Source organism: Sciurus carolinensis, chromosome 2 (genome assembly GCF_902686445.1).
Source record: "Sciurus carolinensis chromosome 2, mSciCar1.2, whole genome shotgun sequence".
Classification (NCBI taxonomy): Eukaryota; Metazoa; Chordata; class Mammalia; order Rodentia; family Sciuridae; genus Sciurus; species Sciurus carolinensis.
In genome coordinates, this window is record NC_062214.1 from 38,941,709 (window position 1) to 38,962,160 (window position 20,452).

The 20,452-nt window shown below is 35.3% G+C and overlaps 1 protein-coding gene across 3 annotated transcripts in view; it reads left to right on the forward strand.

Annotated features, from left to right (window-relative positions):
- Macrod2 (mono-ADP ribosylhydrolase 2) overlaps window positions 1-20,452 on the forward strand; it is a 2,075,735-nt gene that overhangs the window by 76,789 nt on the left and 1,978,494 nt on the right. For all 3 annotated transcript variants that reach the window (XM_047537628.1, XM_047537632.1, XM_047537630.1), the window contains exon 3: window positions 14,964-15,071. In XM_047537628.1, coding sequence (XP_047393584.1) covers window positions 14,964-15,071 — 108 coding nt within the window. The remainder of the gene's footprint in view (window positions 1-14,963; window positions 15,072-20,452) is intronic.

The window sequence follows — 20,452 nt, forward strand, 5'->3', positions numbered from 1 at the left end:
GCCTATCCAGGAACATGGGAGATCTTTCCATCTTCTAAGGTTTTCTTGAATTTCTTTCTTTAGTGTTCTGTAGTTCTCATTGTAGAGGTCTTTCACCTCTTTTGTGAGATTGATTCCCAAGTATTTTATTTTTTTCGATGCTATTGTGAATGGAGTAGTTTTCCTAATTTCTCTTTCTGAAGATTCATCACTTATGTATAAAAATGCATTGGATTTATGAGCATTGATCTTGTAACCTGCTACTTTACTGAATTCACTTATGAGTTCTAAAAGTTTTCTGGTGGAATTTCCAGGTTCCTCTAAATATATAATCATGTCATCAGCGAACAGGGATAGTTTGAGTTCTTCTTTTCCTATTCGTATCCCTTTAATTTCTTTGGTTTGTCTGATTGCTCTGGCTAGAGTCTCAAGGACGATGTTGAATAGAAGCGGTGAAAGAGGGCATCCCTGCCTTGTTCCAGTTTTTAGGGGGAACGCTTTCAGTTTTTCACCATTTAGAATGATATTAGCCATGGGCTTAGCGTAGATGGCCTTTATAATGTTTAGGAATGTTCCCATTACCCCAATTTTTTCTAGTGTTTTGAGCATGAAGGGATGCTGTATTTTATCAAATGCTTTTTCTGCATCTATTGAAATAATCATGTGATTCTTAACTTTAAGTCTGTTGATATGGTGAATGACATTTATTGATTTCCGAATGTTGAACCAACCTTGCATCCCTGGGATAAAACCCACTTGATCGTGGTGCACTATCTTTTTAATATATATTTGTATGCGATTTGCTAAAATTTTGTTGAGAATTTTTGCATCGATGTTCATTAAGGATATTGGTCTGAAATTTTCTTTCCTTGATGTGTCTCTGTCTGGTTTAGGTATCAGGGTGATATTGGCTTCATAGAACGAGTTTGGTAGGGTTCCCTCCTCTTCTATTTCATGGAATAGTTTGAGGAGTATTGGAATGAGCTCTTCTTTAAAGGTTTTATAGAACTCGGCTGAGAACCCATCTGGTCCTGGACTTTTCTTTGTTGGTAGGCTTTTGATGACCTCTTCTATTTCATTGCTTGAAATTGGTTTATTTAAGTTGTGTATGTCCTCCTCGTTCAGTTTAGGTAGTTCATATGTCTCTAGAAATTTGTTGAGGTCTTCAAGGTTTTCTGTTTTGTTGGAGTATAGATTTTCGAAATAGCTTCTAATTATGTTTTGTATTTCACTCGTGTCTGTTGTGATGTTTCCTTGTTCATTCCGAATTTTAGTAATTTGAGTTTTCTCCCTTTTTCTCTTTGTTAGTGTGGCTAAGGGTTTATCAATTTTATTTATTTTTTCAAAGAACCAACTATTTATTTTATTAATTTTTCCAATTGTTTATTTTGTTTCGATTTCGTTGATTTCGGCTCTGATTTTAACTATTTCCTGTCTTCTACTACTTTTGGTATTGGTCTGCTCTTCTTTTTCTAGTGCTTTGAGCTGTAGTGTTAAGTCATTTATTTGTTGATTTCTACTTCTTTTTTTGAATGCACCCCATGAAATAAATCTTCCTCTAAGTACTGCTTTCATAGTGTCCCAGAGATTTTGATATGATGTGTCTTTGTTCTCGTTTACTTCTAAGAATTTTTTAATTTCCCTCCTGATGTCTTCTGTTATCCATTCATCATATAATAGTGTATTATTTAGTCTCCAGGTATTGGAGAAGTTTCTGTTTTTTATTCTGTCATTTATTTCTAATTTCAATCCATTATGATCTGATAGAGTACAAGGTAGTATCTCTATCTTCTTGTATTTACTAACAGTAGCTTTGTGGCATAAAATATGGTCTATTTTAGAGAAGGATCCATGTGCTGCTGAGAAGAAAGTGTATTCGTTCTTTGTTGGATGGTATATTCTATATATGTCCGTTAAGTCTAAATTGCTGATTGTGTTGTTGAGATCTATAGTTTCTTTATTCAATTTTTGTTTGGACGATCTATCCAGTGGTGAGAGAGGTGTGTTAAAATCGCCTAGTATTATTGTGTTGTGGTCTATTTGATTTCTGGAATTGAGAAGGATTTGTTTGACGTACGTGGATGAGCCAATGTTCGGGGCATAGATATTTATGATTGTTATGTCTTGCTGATTTATGCTTCCCTTAAGCAGCATGTAGTGTCCTTCTTTATCCCTTCTGACTAGTTTTGGTTTGAAGTCCACATTATCTGAGATGAGGATGGATACTCCAGCTTTTTTGCTGTGTCCGTGTGCATGGTATGTTTTTCCCCATCCTTTCACCTTTAGTCTATGGGTGTCTCTTTCTATGAGATGTGTCTCTTGCAGGCAGCATATTGTTGGATTTTTCTTTTTAATCCAATCTGCCAGTCTGTGTCTTTTGATTGATGAATTCAGGCCATTAACATTCAGGGTTATTATTGTGATATGATTTGTATTCCCAGTCAATTGACTCATATTTGTTTTTGACATGATTCGGTTTCTCCTTTATTTGGCTATTCCTTTAGGCTAGCGCCTCCTGTTGCTGATTTGCATCGTTGTTTTTCATCTCTTCCTCATGGAATATTTTGCTGAGAATGTTCTGTAATGCTGGCTTTCTTTTTGTAAATTCCTTTAGCTTTTGTTTATCATGGAAGGATCTTATTTCATCGTCAAATTTGAAGGTAAGTTTTGCTGGGTATAAGATTCTTGGTTGGCATCCATTTTCTTTCAGGGCTTGGTATATGTTGTTCCAGGCCCTTCTAGCTTTTAGGGTCTGGATTGAAAAATCTGCTGATATTCTTATTGGTTTCCCTCTGAATGTAATTTGATTCTTTTCTCTCGCGGCCTTTAAAATTCTGTCTTTATTTTGTATGTTAGGTATTTTCATAATAATGTGCCTTGGTGTGGGTCTGTTGTAATTTTGTATGTTTGGAGTTCTATAAGCCTCTTGTACTTGGTTTTCCATTTCGTTCTTCAGATTTGGGAAATTTTCTGTTATTATTTCATTGAATAGATTGTTCATTCCTTTGGTTTGTTTCTCTAAGCCTTCCTCAATCCCAATAATTCTCAAATTTGGCCTTTTCATGATATCCCATAGTTCTTGGAGATTCTGTTCATGATTTCTTACCATCTTCTCTGTTTGTTCCACTTTGTTTTCAAGGTTAAATATTTTGTCTTCAATGTCTGAGGTTCTGTCTTCCAGGTGTTCTATCCTATTGGTTATGCTTTCTATGGAGTTTTTAACTTGGTTTATTGTTTCCTTCATTTCAAGGATTTCAGTTTGGTTTTTTTTCAGTATCTCTAACTCTTTATTGAAATGATCTCTTGCTTCCCGTATTTGGTCTTTTAACTGTTGATTGGTGCGATCATTTAATGCCTGCATTTGCTCTTTCATCTCCTCCTTCAATGCCTGCATTTGCTCTTTCATCTCCTCATTAGCTTCCCTGATCGTTTTAATTACGTACATTCTGAACTCCCTTTCTGACATTTCTTCTGCTCTGCTGTCATTGGGTTTTATTGATGTAGTATCTAGGTTTGTTTGGGACATTTTCTTCCCTTGTTTTCTCATAATGGTCAGTTGTCAGTGGGACCCTGAGATATTGCAGTTTTCCACTATTGGCTTATAGTGTCCCAGTAGATTTCCAGTGTATCACCTCCCAGCCTTCAGTAGCCTGATGTCTTGGAGGAATCTGATAAAGCAGCTCATTCGAAGAATACTGCCCCTAGCCCCCTACTGGTTCCACGTTTTGGAACTGGCTCTGTGCGGAAATGCTCTCACTGTGGGCCTGCACCGTGCAGCTGGCCGTGTGGGAAGAGCCCACTGCCGGAGTGTGGAAGACTACCTTGGGAAGACTCAAGATGCCCTGCCCGGCTCTGCTAAGCCACCTCTATCTGGGCCTGCCACCCGGGCTGAGCTTTACCCAGTGGGCAGACTCACCCGTGGCTCCACTTCAGTTCGAGTCTCTCAATGCCTCCCCTTCTTAACTCCTGGGTTGTGGAGCGACCGGAGGTGCAGTCTCCCTCTAGGCCGCCATCTTGGATCGCCCCGTGAAGAGAGCCCGCAGCCGGAGTGGGCAGAGCCGCCTGAAGAGGTCTCCGGCTGCCCTGCCCTTATCCCTGAGGCTGACTGCAGATCGAGGCTCTCCGCTGGTTCTTTGCAGGAGTACACTGCACTGCAGGGGCTCCGGGACTCGGAGCGTGCTCTGTTCAGACAGGCTCTCACTAGCGGGCCAGTTCCGTTCCGAGAACCTGGAGAAGCTGGCTGTGTGGGCGGGGCCCACCGCCGGAGTGCGCAGGACTGCCTGTGGATGACTCTAGCTGCCCTGCCCGGCTCCGATAAGCCACCTCTATCTGGGCCTGCCACCCGGGCCGAGCTTTACCCAGTGGGCAGACTCACCCGTGGCTCCACTTCAGTCCGAGTCTCTCAATGCCTCCCCTTCTTAACTCCTGGGTTCTGGAGCGACCGGGGGTGCAGTCTCCCTCTAGGCCGCCATCTTGGATCGCCCCGTGAAGAGAGCCCGCAGCCGGAGTGGGCAGTGCCGCCTGAAGAGGTCTCCTGCTGCCCTGCCCTTATCCCTGAGGCTGACTGCAGATCGAGGCTCTCCGCTGGTTCTTTGCAGGAGTACACTGCACTGCAGGGGCTCCGGGACTCGGAGCGTGCTCTGTTCAGACAGGCTCTCACTAGCGGGCCAGTTCCGTTCCGAGAACCTGGAGAAGCTGGCTGTGTGGGCGGGGCCCACCGCCGGAGTGCGCAGGACTGCCTGTGGATGACTCTAGCTGCCCTGCCTGGCTCCGATAAGCCACCTCTATCTGGGCCTGCCACCCGGGCCGAGCTTTACCCAGTGGGCAGACTCACCCGTGGCTCCACTTCAGTCCGAGTCTCTCAATGCCTCCCCTTCTTAACTCCTGGGTTGTGGAGCGACCGGAGGTGCAGTCTCCCTCTAGGCCGCCATCTTGGATCGCTCTCCTTTTATTTTAGAGTAAAACCTTATGAACTTAATTGATTTTTTTACAGAAGATTACTTCAGGCATTATGTTGCTTAATTTTTATATAAGGTTTAGGTAAAGATTCATAAAGTATAGTCATATTTTTTTAAATTGAATTGGATTTTTAGGAGGTTATAATAGTAGGGTAAAATATACATTTTTAATGCCTAAGCTCCCACCCCAAACATCTTGATAGTCATGTTAAAAAAAAAAAGAAATCCTCTATGAATGAAGTATGTCTTTATTTAAAGAACTAATCTTTTAAATCATACTAGGCTAAATTTTAACACAGTGATTAAGCACATAGGTTCTAGAACCAGACTTCCAAGGCTCAAATCTTACCTCTCAGTTTTAAGATCTTGAGCAAGTTAGTTACTTCATCTCCCTGTCCCTCAATTTCCTTAAGTGCCTTAGGGTAGTTAGAAGAATTCAAAGTATTACTATAAAGAAACAGGACATATAAAATGGATATGTAAAAATTTGACTTTTTTTTTTATAAGGAAAGAGGTTAGAATTAGGAAGTATATATGGTTCCATTGTTATTTGAAGATACAGTGAACTTCCTTATGTTCTTGTGTATTCTCTCTCTCTCAAATGCATGCTATGCTATTCCAGTTTTGCAGTATAGTTATTTAATTGGCTTAAAATCCTCTTCTGAATTCCACCTTTCACAGAGCTTTCTTGGATGAAAAATCTTAGCAGCAGATCCCTATTCTTTTCATCTTGGGCTCCAAACTAACCCTGACAAAAAAGTGAAGGAAACCTTCAGTTAAAGAGCTCATATTTGGAATAGGAAAGACAATAAAATGAATCAGACATAAATTTCCTTTGTACTTATAGGAATACACCATAATGAATCTCCACATCATGTACAACCATAAGAATGTGATGCTCATTAGAATAAGTTTTATTCTCCATGTATGTATGATATGTCAAAATACACTCTACTGTTATGTATATCTAAAAAGAACAAATTTCTTAAAAAAGCTCATATTTGGGTGTGACCTCACCTGTGCAGTGAGGCATTCCAGGCATGATAGCATTGTTAAAAAGTGCATGAAACACAAAGTCCAACCAAGATATGCATCTACATTCTGGAAGAGTAATGATAGAGTATACACAGATAACTTCAGTACCAAGAAGAATATGACAAATACCATGAGAAAGAGTGCTTGGGGTTCAGATGGGAGAAATTGCATTGATCTAAAGTTTTATGAAAGTAGAGACATGCAAAGTGGAGTTTTAAAGAATCAGTAAGAGAACCAGAGGGTGGGCTGTAGATTGGGATGAGGGTTTTAAGGCAAAGTGCAGGATTTTAGTATTTGTTAAGGTAAAGTAAGAATGCATACATGATGAGAATATGGAGAGCACCACAAATTGGAGAGTTGTGGCAGATAAGACAGGAACTATCTAGGTTTAAACCAAGCGGTAAAAAGCCTTGGATGGTAGGTCGATTGGGATTCATTAAAGAAGAAATCATAACTTAATAGTTATTGCTTGAATTAAGATCAAATATATATTTTTTAGCTTGAAAACTATCATTATTGTTGTTTTAAATTGTATTTAGGGGCTAGAGCTATAGCTCAGTGGGGGAGATTTGCCTAGCATGCACAAGGCTCTGGATTGGATCCCTGGCATTGAAAAAAAAATACTGCATTTAAAAATTCAAATTTTAGTATTTAAAATTAAGAGACTTTACATTAAAACTTGTATTTCCTACTTTTCTTGAAAAACAAGGAGGTCTGGAAACACAAAACCTACATCCTCATAGGACACATAAATTGAGGCTACACCCTTTGGATATGGCAATTTTTGCTTTCCACTTTATACCACAGTACATTTTGTTTGTTTTTAAACCAAACTGGTCTCACTCTCTTATGTTATCTTCCTGTTTCCCACAGGCAATTTTATGTTATATTTCTTCAGTAAGACTTCAAAAAATTAATGAGAATAAATCCAGGGTATCTTTTAGAAATCTAGTGGAAGATAATTACTGAAGTGACATTTGAAAAAAGAACTTAACCGAATATAAACCAAGTTTCTATAAAATAAAAATATGTTTCAAATAAATGTTTCACATCTGACAAAACTGAAATCAAACTAATACTGGAACCTAGGATGCAGAAAATCTTACTAAGAACATGTTTAGTAAATTGGGTCAAAAAGACTGCAAATAATCATACTTTCCTGTGTATGTTCTTGTTTATTGCTTTTCCACAATAACTTTGGACTTTTTCATGTGACTTGCTTTGACTACAAAAAACATGACCAAAACAGAGGTTTAAAGAGTACTTGCACACTGGTATCTGAATTCTTTTGTCATGCCAAGAAGCCCAGGCTAGCATATTGGAGAATGAGAGGCCATGTGAGACAGAGATAAGCCATTCCAACTGAAAGCTCCCTAGAGTATCCAGCTTGGTGATGACCAGTCAGATGTATGTGATACCAACTGGAACAGACTAATGAACAATAATAAAACCAATGTTGCTTTAAGTAACTAAGTTTTTGAAGGGTTTGTTAAATAACAAAAATCTAACTGATATAAGAATAAAGGGGAGGAGAAGGAGAAAGCATCGAAGATTTAGCACAAAAGTGAAGTTGCTAACCAGCTACTATGAGTTAACCTGGGAAATAGAGTCTTCTAGTGTAATATCTATAATACCTAAAATAACTATAGATTTGAGAATTAGTGGATGTTCTGGAGTATGGAGATTTGTCTATGTGTGTAGATGAGAGGAATCTGGAACAGTAAGTATTAGCCAGGTATGATCAGATAGGAGATAGAGGTGTAGAGATCAACAGGCTGACTGGCTTTAAGAAATAACAGCCTGCCTTTTTGGGGTTCCTCTAGTTCCCTGATTGTGTATCTTAAAGCCTCTTAATAAAGCCAATATTATTTTTCTGATCATCTTGTTCATAAATTTAATTTCTATAGATATTTTCATGATTTTTCTTGGTTTTTGCTTTCATGGCATGCTATCCTACCAATTATCTGCTTTTTCTTTCAGGGAGAGGGAGTATTAATTTGAGTTTAATCCATATAGATGGATTAAAACTAACTTTCCAGGCATTTTCAGAATGAAAGATGTCGATTGCCACAGGGCGCTTGTTGTGATATCACTAGACAACTCAGTTGTATTCTTTTTACCTTCTCTATATCATGCCTTTGGCTGCTAAAATACAGGACTGCTCATTTAGGGACAGTATGAATTTTTAGAATTCTTAGGTACTTTGGGTGAGTATTCTCCAGCTTCTTTATTTTCCAAAGTGTGGTCTGAGCACTTACTTTTCATCCTTAGCTGTTTATCAGTTATCTTCCAGCTGATTCGGCCATTGCAAAAAGAAAATAATGAAATCATTTAAAAATATATTTAAAAGGTTTAAAATGTAAAATATAATTATGATTCTTATGAAAATTCTTTTATATTCTCAATAATCATTTCAAAAGTTAATACTTTTGGCATAAGCATAGTAGTGGTCAGTTCATCTCAATTAAGATTCAGTAAATAGTTGTTTTCTCTTAATCTACTACTTTAATGGCATTATTGAATTATTGTATATTTGATTAAATTTGCTTTAGTTGTTATTCTTACAATAGAACTGCATTATATTTCTACCTTAGAAATACCTTAGTCTGTTTCTGAAGTGGTTAAGTGATGCCTTTAAAATTAGAGGTGAAATAGTAACACATATGCCAGAAATCAGAATAAGGTCAGTACAAATAGAGAATGTGTTGGGACAAATGAATCTCCAAGTTTGGTGATTTTGCATAAATAAACAACAGACAAAACACAAATAGAAGATACACAAATAGAAGATAAAGTCTGCAACTTTATCTTTATTATGTACTTCTGTCATCCCTGGTGTGTTATATGATATAAAACTGGGTCAGATAGCAGGAACTACTGAGACTTTTGCTTTATTTTCAAAGTAGTCAATCTAGAAAACCATTGTTATTATTAGACACATGAGAACCTCCATAGCATATTGGTTAAAAACATGTGCTGCCTGGACTCAAATCCAAGTTTTATACTTGTTAGCTGTATGTATTTGGTTAGACTCTCCCTGAAAGAGGTCCTAAAAGTTCCTGGAGAGGGACTCCTTAACTCAGGACAACTGGGGTTCTTTATGTGTGTGATGGAAAAAAATTTTAGCATATGCCTATTAGACACAGAGATTTATTTAGAAAGCAGATATACATTCAAGGGGGAATATGGGTTAACTCAAGAGAGAGCTGCCTTGGAGTAAAGCAAGGCATATACATTTAAGGGCAAATGTGAACTTTCTTGAGAGTTAGTGATGGCCTTGGGGGGGTTTATATATAATTATATATAATTTATACATATATAATGAAACCACTAAAAAGAAACAACTCTATATGTAAAGTATGTGAGGAATGAAGGATATTTTTATTGTTAAAGAAAAACGAGAGTGATTTTTGTCTTAAAAAAAAGATGACTGGTTATTCCGGAATGATAAAGAGGAAAAATATAGAATAAAACCTGAACAAATATGGAAAGCTGTAAGTTTATAGAAAAGTAACTTTCTATTTGTGAAGCTGGCTAAGGTGAATGGTTTTATTTTTAAAATTTAAGTAAAATGAGTCTAGTAGCTTGCTGAGTTTGTTTTATACAAATAAAGTTTTCCTGGATTATAGATCTATTATGAATAATAGACTATAAAAGGATTTTATTTATCCTCTTAATAATTTTCCAAGGAAACAAAGATTCTTTGTCTTATCAAAATATTTACTATTTTTTTGGTTTCTTTGTCAGCTCTTTTCAATAGAATTCAAGTATTGTTTCATAGTGATCTGTGACCTTACTTAATCAAGTATTCAAATTTTTTGACATTTTTGACAGCTTTCCAAAATTAAGTCCTAAATGAAATCTTGACCTCTGCTAAACTTGAATTTCCCAGAGGGCCCCTGGAAAATCTCACAGGATTTTTTTTCTTTTACTTTGTAAAATATTCAGTTTTTTAATATATAAAATTATATGGGAAACATTGTCAAATAAGTGATGTTTATCCTTTCCTAGGTTATACTTGTATGAGGAAATATCATTAATATAAATACTTCAGATACTTCAGAAATTGTATAAATTTCATGGAAATTTGCCAATACTTTCATTGTTCATATACCTTGGCATTATGTTGTCAGTCATAATTCTAGCTCTTATTCAAATGTTGTATGCCACAGAAATAACCAATTCCCTTGCAAATTACAGTCTTTTAAAAAACTTAGTTATTAGTAGTAGTAGTAGTAGTATTTTTTTATTTTTTTTTCAGTGCTGGGGATTGAATCTAGAGCAAGGTCTTGCCAAGTTGCTCAGGCTAACCTTGAACTTGTGGTCCTTTTGCCTCAACTTCCTGAAGAGCTGGGATTACAGGAATGTACCACTACACCTGGCTTTTAATATTTTTGTTTGTTTGTTTCAAAAAATCTATGTTCTCTTCTCTCAAGCTAACTATAGCTTGTGAGAATTTAGTTGATTATGCTTTTGTAAAAAGAAATGAGATATTCATCTTTTCTCCCTACCTGATTTTTCCAGAATTCAAATTTGGACAAATATAAATTGAGTATTCTTATTTTTCATGGCAGTACACTTATCTGTCTCAGTTCAGGAAGAATCTTTTCTCCCTTGGTATGATTGAAAAAACTGGTTTATAATCTGGATTTTGAATGGTATGTCATATTTGAGAATGATGCATTGAATCAGATATGTCCAGACAATTTTCAGAACTAAGGTTGACTTTGTAAAGTCAATGCTTACAAAATTCTCTTGGAAAAACTGACCTGGTACCTGGCTTCTAGGGCTGCCAGTCTTATAGTTGTAAGTAAGGAAGGCCACTTGTTGGAAGGCCCAGAAAACAGGATATTTGGGGTACCTCCGGAGAAGAATTTATCCAAATCTGTATTTAACATGGGAATATTCTGATGTTGAATTCATGGATGGGCTTCAACACCTTGAGAGGTTTTTAAAAGTCTAATCAGATGGCTGGGGTTGTAGGTCAGTGATAGAGCACTTGTCTAGCATGTGTGAGGCACTAGATTTGATTCTTAGCACTACATATAAATAAACAGATTAATTAAATAAAGGTCCATGGACAACTAAAAAAAAATTTAAAAAGGTCTAATCAGAGATTCTTGTTGAAAAATTTTAGCAAAACAAATCTAAGGCCCTAAATTATCAATTATTCTTGCTACCATTATGTAAATAATCAGGCTGAATATAATAAGAACAGACCTATTTTGTAAATAACAGTCAAAAAGGAAGATGATTGTACAGAGAAATTTTATGTTTCAATAGAGAACAATAGTGCATACTTGTGAGTTATTAAATTCTAATCTTTTCATTTATATCTGCTTATAAACTGACTGGATCTGCTATCATATATATTTTGTCAGTTCTTCTAGCTTCTCCCAATAGTTGACTAAATTCTCCAAGTTAACATTTCCAATTTTTTTTTGCCCTTCTTCCTGACTTGGCATTTATTGAAAACTAAAACCTTCCTTTGGTCCTGGAATCCCTGTAAGTCGAACAGGTCAGTCTGTTCTAAAGTTGCCTGCCTTCAGCAAGAATCCTATTAAATATGTTTAGCCAGAATCCCCTCAAGCCCTGTAATTTTCCATTCACCGAATCTCCTTCACCCAAGTCTTGCTCCTTGGCTGTAAATCCCCACTTATTCTTGTAGTATTTGGAATTGAGCTCAGTTCTATACTGAAGTTTTTTCCCCCCACTTTTCCTTTTTATTTTTGAATAAAATCTGTTTTTAAAGCTGGGTGTGGTGGAGCATGCCTATAATCACAGTGACTCCAGAGACTGAGGAAGGAGGATTGCAAGTTCAAAGCCAGCCTCAGCAAATTAGTGAAGCCATAAGCAACTTAACTCTGTCTCAAAATAAAAATAGACAAAGAGGGCTAGGGATGTGGTTCAGGGATTAAGTACCCCTGGGTTCAAGCCTGTTAAAAAGAAAATCTGTTTTTATTGCTTCTGCCGTCTAGTTCTAGTTTTCTTTGACAATATCAATAGTATACAATTTGGAAGAGCAACACTAACAGATACTTCCAACTTAACCTAAACCAGTGACACAAAATTTGAATTGATGCTTTGTGTATATATATATATATATATATATATATATATATTTTGGTACTGGGGATCAAACGCAGGGCACTTAACCACTGAGACACATCTCCAGCCCTTTTACATATTTTATTTAGAGACAGGGTCTTGGTAAATTGCTTAGAGCCTTGCTGAGTTGCTGAGGCTGGCTTTGAACTCATGATGCTCCTGTCTCAGCCTCCTGAGCTGCTGGAATTACAAGCATGCTTCACTCACCTGGCTTTGTGTACAAATTTTTGCCCTGAATATTCAGGATATGGGAGAAGATATGTGGAGATTAGTTCTGATAGAATACAGTGTGCATTGCTATGCAAATAAAAGAGGTGACCTGTAAGTGATAATTTACATTTTTGTAGTCTCAAAGAATAATTGGTGATCAAAAATAATGCTATTTGTTTTTGCTTTATTGTCAAAGGAAGTGCTAACAGTTTCTAATACTGTGAAATTACAGCCTGTAAGTGTGTACATGTTCCTTTGGCAAATTATGAGGAATGATGCTGATAACGTTTCCTAAAGACTATTTCGAGTAACTTACTTGAATGACAAATGACAACTTTTCCTAAAGACTATTTCAGTAACTTACTTGAATGACAAATGACAACAGTTTGTATTTACACAAGTTGAATTGCCTGATCCTTTTCTTTGGGCTCAATTTAAGTTTTCTAATGAAAGATTAAAAAGACAACCAACCAAACAAACCTGAACTGTGATATAATTTAAATATTGATGCTTTCTAATACCTCTCATTAATAATTTCTTTACTTTTAGATAAAGAAGCATATGACTTATGGTCATATATGTTTAAATATCATATCACTAAAAATATAGTATGTATAAAAGGCTTCATGAGAAAATGAAGAAATACTTTTTAGGGCTACAAGCAGTTAGAAAATGGCTTAGAAATCTATTTACTCTGTCTCTCAAATAGAAACAAATGTTCTGCTTTTATTTGTGATATGCTTACTAATTTAATGCTGAATGGAGTTCTGAAACTCATCTTCAGTGATGAATCTTTTATAATCTCTAGATTTACAGTGATTCAATATCCAGGATTGTCTGAAAAAGCCACCACATATTTAGTGCCATCCAATAATCTTCAGAAAGCAGGAGTTTCTAATTTGTGTAAAGTCATAAAAATAGGAACTGATTGGATAATGGGTCCCAGTGTCTTCTTGCTTTGCCTCAGAGTCTTTGTCATTGGGCTAGGTGTTGACAATTTGATAACAGCACAAAGTGTGATCTCTTTAGATGATAAAATAACTGTTGTGGTCCATGTATAATGAATATGGATACTGATACAATATTTGTCACCTTTGTTAAAAAGAAGGTGGTATTTGTTGATAGCTTATAGTGGGACAAACACTATTCTAAATGTTTACTGTGAAGGAGCCAGTATTGTACACATGTACACTGAAGCATGGAGAGAATAAATTACTTATCTGAGCTCACACAGCTATTAATTGGCAGAACTAGAAATTTGAACATCAGTCTGGGAGTAAAGTCTATTCCTGACTGAGGAGAATAGTACTCTAGGAGTCAATGAGGAAGTCAGCTAAACTATAGATATTTTTTATTTTGAAGTTTCTTAAAGTCCTTCTCTATTCTCTTAACAAACAATCTTCTCACAATATTTTCCTTCACCAGGGAATATTTGAATGAGAAGTGGTTGCTAAGAAAGGAATGCTTTGTAGGCAGAGAGAGGAAGGATCACTTTAATGGCCAAAGATTTATTTCCTTTGTCCTAGTCATTGGCTGATAGGCCCCAAAGACAATGTGAGGTTACTCATAATCTATTACTTCTAACCTCCAAGATTCTTTAAAATTGCATCTGAGAGTTTCTTAGTGAATAAATAGTATTGTCTTCTTTCACGAAAAGATTTGTACAGATCATAAATACTTAAAAGTTGAGTTCATAAATCTGCTTTCCTAGAATTATATTTAAAAAGCTTCTTATGCATAGCAATTTTATGTATTTAAAAACATTGACTTCATACTCTGTTTAATAAGTTTAATTTGTCTTAACATTGCTATTTGTCAAAAATAAATGACGGTTCAGTCTTTTAAATATTTTTGTTGTAACTGGATACAATAAATTTTATTTACTTATTTTATTTATTTATTTATATATTCATTCATGCATTTATTTATTTATGTGGTGCAGAGGAGTGAACCCAGTGCCTCTACATGCTAGGCAAACACTTACCTGCAGCCCTGACAATTCAAATTTGTAGTATTGCTCTAAAACATCTAAAAATATGTCTTATGTATTATTTTGGCTTATTTTCAATACACAAATGGTTGACTGTTGTGTGCTGGGTAGAGCTATTTCTCTTTTATATCTAACAATGTCCTCTAGAGTGAAAGGTTAAATCTAACCTGATGAGAAGGGCAGTTTTACAAATATTCTCCAATATGTCCCGAGGGACAGCTTGTTACTTAGAAGTAGCAAAAAACTGACCCTTTTATTTTTGTTTTCATCTAAATATTTTTTTCAAGGATGCTTTTTAAGTAACTGGAAAAACAGAAATAAGTTCCTTCATAAAAAAGTTATTTTATCTTCATATTTGCATATCTTTTTCTTATTTCCTTGTGAATTTAGTGGTATATAATTTTATTTTAAAAATAAATTTTAATAACAATAATAATGTATAATAGTAAATATTGAATAACTTGCCAGAATAGATCAAATGCCCATTATTATGTTCATGATAATGCATTTGTGTTGAAGAATATTAAAAAATTGAGAATAAACCTATTCCTGGTATTTAAATACTTATCTCCGCTGTCTTTTGTAACACAGTACGATCCATATTGATTCTTAAAGTCGACTTGATTAAAAAGTTGTCAATTAAATTATGATATTACTATTAATATGTTTCCCTTTTATTACAGAAGAAAATATTCAGGAAACATCACAAGTGAAGAAAAATTTGAGTGAAAAAGTTTCTCTGTATAGAGGTGACATCACATTGCTAGAGATAGATGCTATAGTCAATGCGGGTGAGTAGTTCAGTTTTCTGTGATATGTTCTATTATATCAAAATATTTTTTCTAAACAGAAATCGAAGTAATTTAGAAAAATATTCTTCCTGGTATAGAAATGTCTTATGTATTTTCTTCTTGATTAAAAACCTTGAGGATTTATTTTATGCATGTACTACAATTAATGTGCTATCTGCAATACCTTCTAGCATGAGAGATACTAAGTTGAGACTAGGGTTCTGGACCATTGGAGAAGTGGCAAATTATTACAGAAAGTCTTGCAGGAGGAGTTTTAGCAGCTATATGATTATTAGTTTCATGCTTGAGTTAATAACTGGCCAAAATAGGTGGTAAAGAGATGATTGAACTCTGTCAGGTAAAAGTAAAACCCAATTATTCCTATGATTTCCAAACTTCAGTTGTTTGGTTTTAGATTTTCATTTTAATTATGAAATACTTCATTTTAGCAGTCATAGTTTAATTGTTTTAATAATTAATAGTCTAATTTTCCTATTTAACATTGGGGAAATATAACATGTTATTTATGGTGGTCTATGTTTTCTGTATATTTTATAATGAGGTTATATATCAAAAAATACATAGTAGTTGTGATCCTATAAAAAATAAAAGGAATAAATATAAGATATTTAATGACTTTAATTTGTGTTTTAAAAAGTAAGACCCTTTACAGGTTGAAATTATCAAATGAAAAACAAATTTGGACGTATTAAGGAGAGGTTTTATCACAAAAAGCTATTAACATAAGGACAGAAGGATGATTGCCATGGGGGAAGGAAGAAAATTGCAACAGAGAAAACCATTTTGACCATTCAATCTACAAGCATCTCCAGGGTTAAGCAGAAAAGTATTTTTGTTTTTATAGGGAGAAATAAACAAGGCTAGAAGGAAGTGGGTGTGGGGGAATGGGAAGAGGGGCTGGTATGATTGGACAGTAATATCTTTCTCTGAAGTCAGTTGATTGTTGGCAGGAGCCATTAAAGAAGGGTTGTTGACCTTCCATTGTTGAAGGGTAGGCCAAAATAAGAAGCCTGAGTAAAATTTGGTCCAGTTCACAGACATTTATGAACCAGATAATAATTGAAAACAGGTAATTATGTATTCGATAAAGAATGGGAATTTGGAGGTTCTTTGTCTGGCGGTGTCATAGGTTACAAGGGGGTCATCTGTGAGTTTTATCAAAGTCACGAGGAAGAATGGTTCTTCGCAGTAAACCATTTCTGAGAACACAAGAAGGTGGGTAATTTCTGGACTGTCATTATTTTCTAGGAGTGCAGGGTTCAGGTCAAGTTCAGCATTGTATTAAGATTCCTTCTGGTGGGGTTTGGGGATTTAGCTTAGTGGCAGAGCCCTTGCGGGCAAGGCCCTAAGTTAGGTCCTTGACCCTAGGGGAAAAAAGGGAGGAAAAAGAAAAACAAAAACAAAACCATAGCAAAAAACTAAGGGAAAAAGAGATGCCTTCTGCTGATGAGTAGGAAAATGCCTTGGTAGGTGAAAAGAAGGATCTAATGAGAACTGGAACACCTTTCACAATTCTGGGGACCTAGCTGGAAGGCTGAAAACAGATTGTTCTTCCCTCAGAGGTGGGTATCAGTTACTTTCTATGTAGCAGCTTTGCCATAATCAGTGCTGTTTTCTCCTTTTTTCCCCAATGCCTCTGTACTGCCTTTCTTCACTGTTACTTCTGTGCTTCTCTAAAATGTAAACTTTTTCTTGAGAAAGGAGTCTGGGTCATTTAATCTCCATGCCCTATGTCTCACTCCTTTTGGATAAAATTTCATCCTCATGTCACCTTACAGGCTATATAGGTCTCCCTTATATCTAGTTCCTATAAAATGTTCAGTTTTTGGCCCCGGGTATCAAGATGCTTTGCTTTGACTTCTGGGGACTCTGGGGAGAATAAGTCCTTGAAAAGGGTCTCATTATCTCCTCTCTAGTACAGAGTTCTAGTTAGATATTTTGTCAGTTAAGAAGTCATCAGTGATTTATTATAACTGAAATTCTATAAATATTTGAGCTTTAATTTTATAATATTTAAATATATATCTCTATTTGTGAAGATACAGAAATTTGTATGTATGGACATATGGATACTATTGATGACATCTACTTCCTTTTGGAATACTTGAAGACTTAAAGACGCTCTCATGAGTTTTCTCTTTTGTTATTAACATAACATTGAATTTTCTATATTAGTACGCTTAATTTCAGAAATATGGTCTATTGGCTTTTAAAAAATTCTGTACCTGTATTTTCCCCCTTAAAGCACAAAATGGTGCCTTTTCTACTTTTCGTGTCACTTCCAAAAGTAATGCCCTATCCTTATAGTCTTAAAATCTATTTGATACTATATATTTGTCAAAATTAACCAGATGCAATTGAATTTGTAGTACCTATGACCAATAGCTTATTCAGCACTGGGGACTTTACACAGTGACATGATTTGGCTCTGGTTTTAAAGATTATTTATTTGATAAAAATATTTAGGCAATTAATTGAAATAAAAATAAAATGATTATCCCATTATCATTTTGATTCTTTCACATTTTATCTTGTTCTTGCTTGTATGTATAATTTTTTCTTAAATGCTGCATGATGAATTGACCTGCAAATAGGTAGCAACCTTTGTTCACTGCCCTTTGGCATCTTTAGCTTACCTTTCCGGCTGTGCTGATTGTCATTTGGCCATGTTCTGGCCAAATCAGAAGGACAACCTCATCAGGAAATTCCTGGGTTGATGGGAAAGAAATGCCAAGTGTATAGTGTAATGACTCTATTTACAACTTTCTGCTGTGCAGTTTGTTTGCCTGGTGTGGGAGGAGAGGCACAGCTGTTAACCTCACAGATGAACAAGGTAACATGTCAGGAAACTCTGGAGCTGCCTCTAGTGAGAGGGGAGTCAGAGGCAGTGCCTTCCAGCCATAGTGTGAAAGCAACCCAGTCATTACATTCTATTAGATTTCTAAGATTCTCTTTCCAGGTCTACATTATTACATTGAAACACTTGGTCTTAGTAACTATGAATGGAATAATTTGATATTTTAAACTCCTTTCTAAAAAGTACATTTTAAATTTCCTTAAACTTCTATAAATGTTACCCAGGTTAAGCCTCCTATACAATCTTTTATCATATGGTTACATTTTCATAAAATAGGTTTTGTAGGTGTGATGGTAGCAGGGAAGTATCACAAGGTTAGAATCAGTCCGACCTAGGTTCAAATTCAGATTCTCATATCCAGGGCTATTTTTTGTTAAATTTTTATTTTGAAATAATTATAGGAAATTGTTTAAAAAAGAAAAGTGAAAGAAAAGTGAAAAGTCAAAGAGTCCTTCCTATGTAGCCTTCCTATGTAGCCTTGTGTAAACTTCCCACAATAGTGACATTTTGTAAGCTCTGGTACAATATAAAATCCAGGAAATTTATATTCGTATGTAACTATTATCTAGACCTAGACTGTATACTTTATTCAGTTTTCATCATTTTAACCTACATTTGTTTGTGTGTATGTATGTGTGTGTGTGTGTGTGTATTTCAGTCCCATGTACAGATTTATGTAACTACCACATAATCCCAATAAAGAACTATTTTTTTTTTTAAATCCTGGGGATTGAATCCAGGTGTGCTTAACCACTGAACCACATCCTCAGTCCTGTTTTGTATTTTATTCAGAGATAGGATCTCACTGAGTTGCTTAGGGCCTTGCTAAGTTGCTAAGTCTGCCTTTGAACTCATGATCCTTCTGCCTCAGCCCTCTGAGCTGCTGGGATTATTTGCATGCACCACTGTGCCAGGCCAGAACTATTATATTTTCATGAAAAACTCCCCCATGATAACTTGTTTGGTATTCATATCACCTATCTACCCTATTCCATGTTCTCCATCTCCATAGTTTTTTTCTTTTTAAGAATGTTTTATGATGCTGCAGTTAATGTGGAAATGCAGATATTCCATTTATGTATTCATTGAAATTCCTTTGGCTATATAACTTAGAAATGAGATTACTAGATCTTATGACACTTCCATTTTTAGTTTTTTTGGAGACTCTTTATACCATTTTCCGTAATGTCTGTACCGTACATTTGCTTTTATCCAGTTTACATTCCTACCAACAAGAGTTCCCTTTTTTCAACATCTTCTCTAATTCTTTCTTTTTTCTTTTTGATAAAAGTCATACAAACAGATGAGATATCTCATTTTGATTTTAATTTGCATTTCTCTAATGATTAGTGATGCCAAGCACTTTTTCAGGTACCTAACTAGCATGTCTTCTTTTGACCATTTATGTCTTTCTTTTTTTTAATTTTTTTTATTTTAGAAATATCTATTCCTTTGCCCATTTTAAAATCCTGTTATTTACTTTCTTGCTGTTGGTTTGTTTGAATTCCTTATATATTTTAGATTTTAACCCTTTATTAGATGTATGGTTTACAAATATTTTTTCATATTCTGTGAGTGGTCTCTTTGCTTTGTTAATTGTGTCCTTTGCTTTGCTGAAGATTTTTAGTTTGATGCCATCCTGTTGATCTATTTTTGTTTTCATTGCCAAAAAAATCGAAATCATAGAACTAGAGAGTAAAGTGATGGTTACTAGAGGTTGGGGGTTGAAAATGGGGAGGGAGGGAATGAGGAGTTGTCAAAGGGTGCAAAGTTTTAGACAGAATAGGTTTTGAGATTGATGACATAGAAGAAGGATTATAATTAATAATGCTATTTCAAAATAATGAGTAAATTTTAAATGTCTCATCATAAAACTGATAGGTACACAAGGCAATGAATGTGTTAATTAGGTTGATTTACTCAATCCACATTGTATATATGTGTCAAAATATCACATTGGTCTGTATACATATTTTCAATTAGGATTTATTAATCAAAAATGTTAAATAACAAAACTATATAAATGGAATCATGCAGCATGTAGCTTTTTTTTTTTTTTTTTTTTGCAGTGCTGGGTATGGAACTCAGGGCCTTGTGCTTGAGAGGCAAGCACTCTACTGACTGAGCTATCTCCTCAGCCCAGCATGTAGCATTTTGATGTTGACTTTTTTCATATGATTGCTAGTTTATCTGATAAGCACATGGTTAGCTTTATAAGAAATTGCTAAATTATTTTGCTTAGAGGCCGTGGAATATTGTAAACAAACCCCTCAGTAATGTATGAGAGATTCAGTTTTTCCATATCCTTGTCAGTATTTGGTGTTATAATTATTTTTTATTTTAGTTGTTCTAAATGATAGGTAGTAACATCTCATCATGATTTAAATTTGCATTTTCTAAGGATTAATGATGTTGAAACTTTTCCATATACTTATTTGCTGTATGTTTCTTTTCTTTGGTAAAATTTGATGACATCATTACTTTTTTTGGGGAGGTGAGTGGG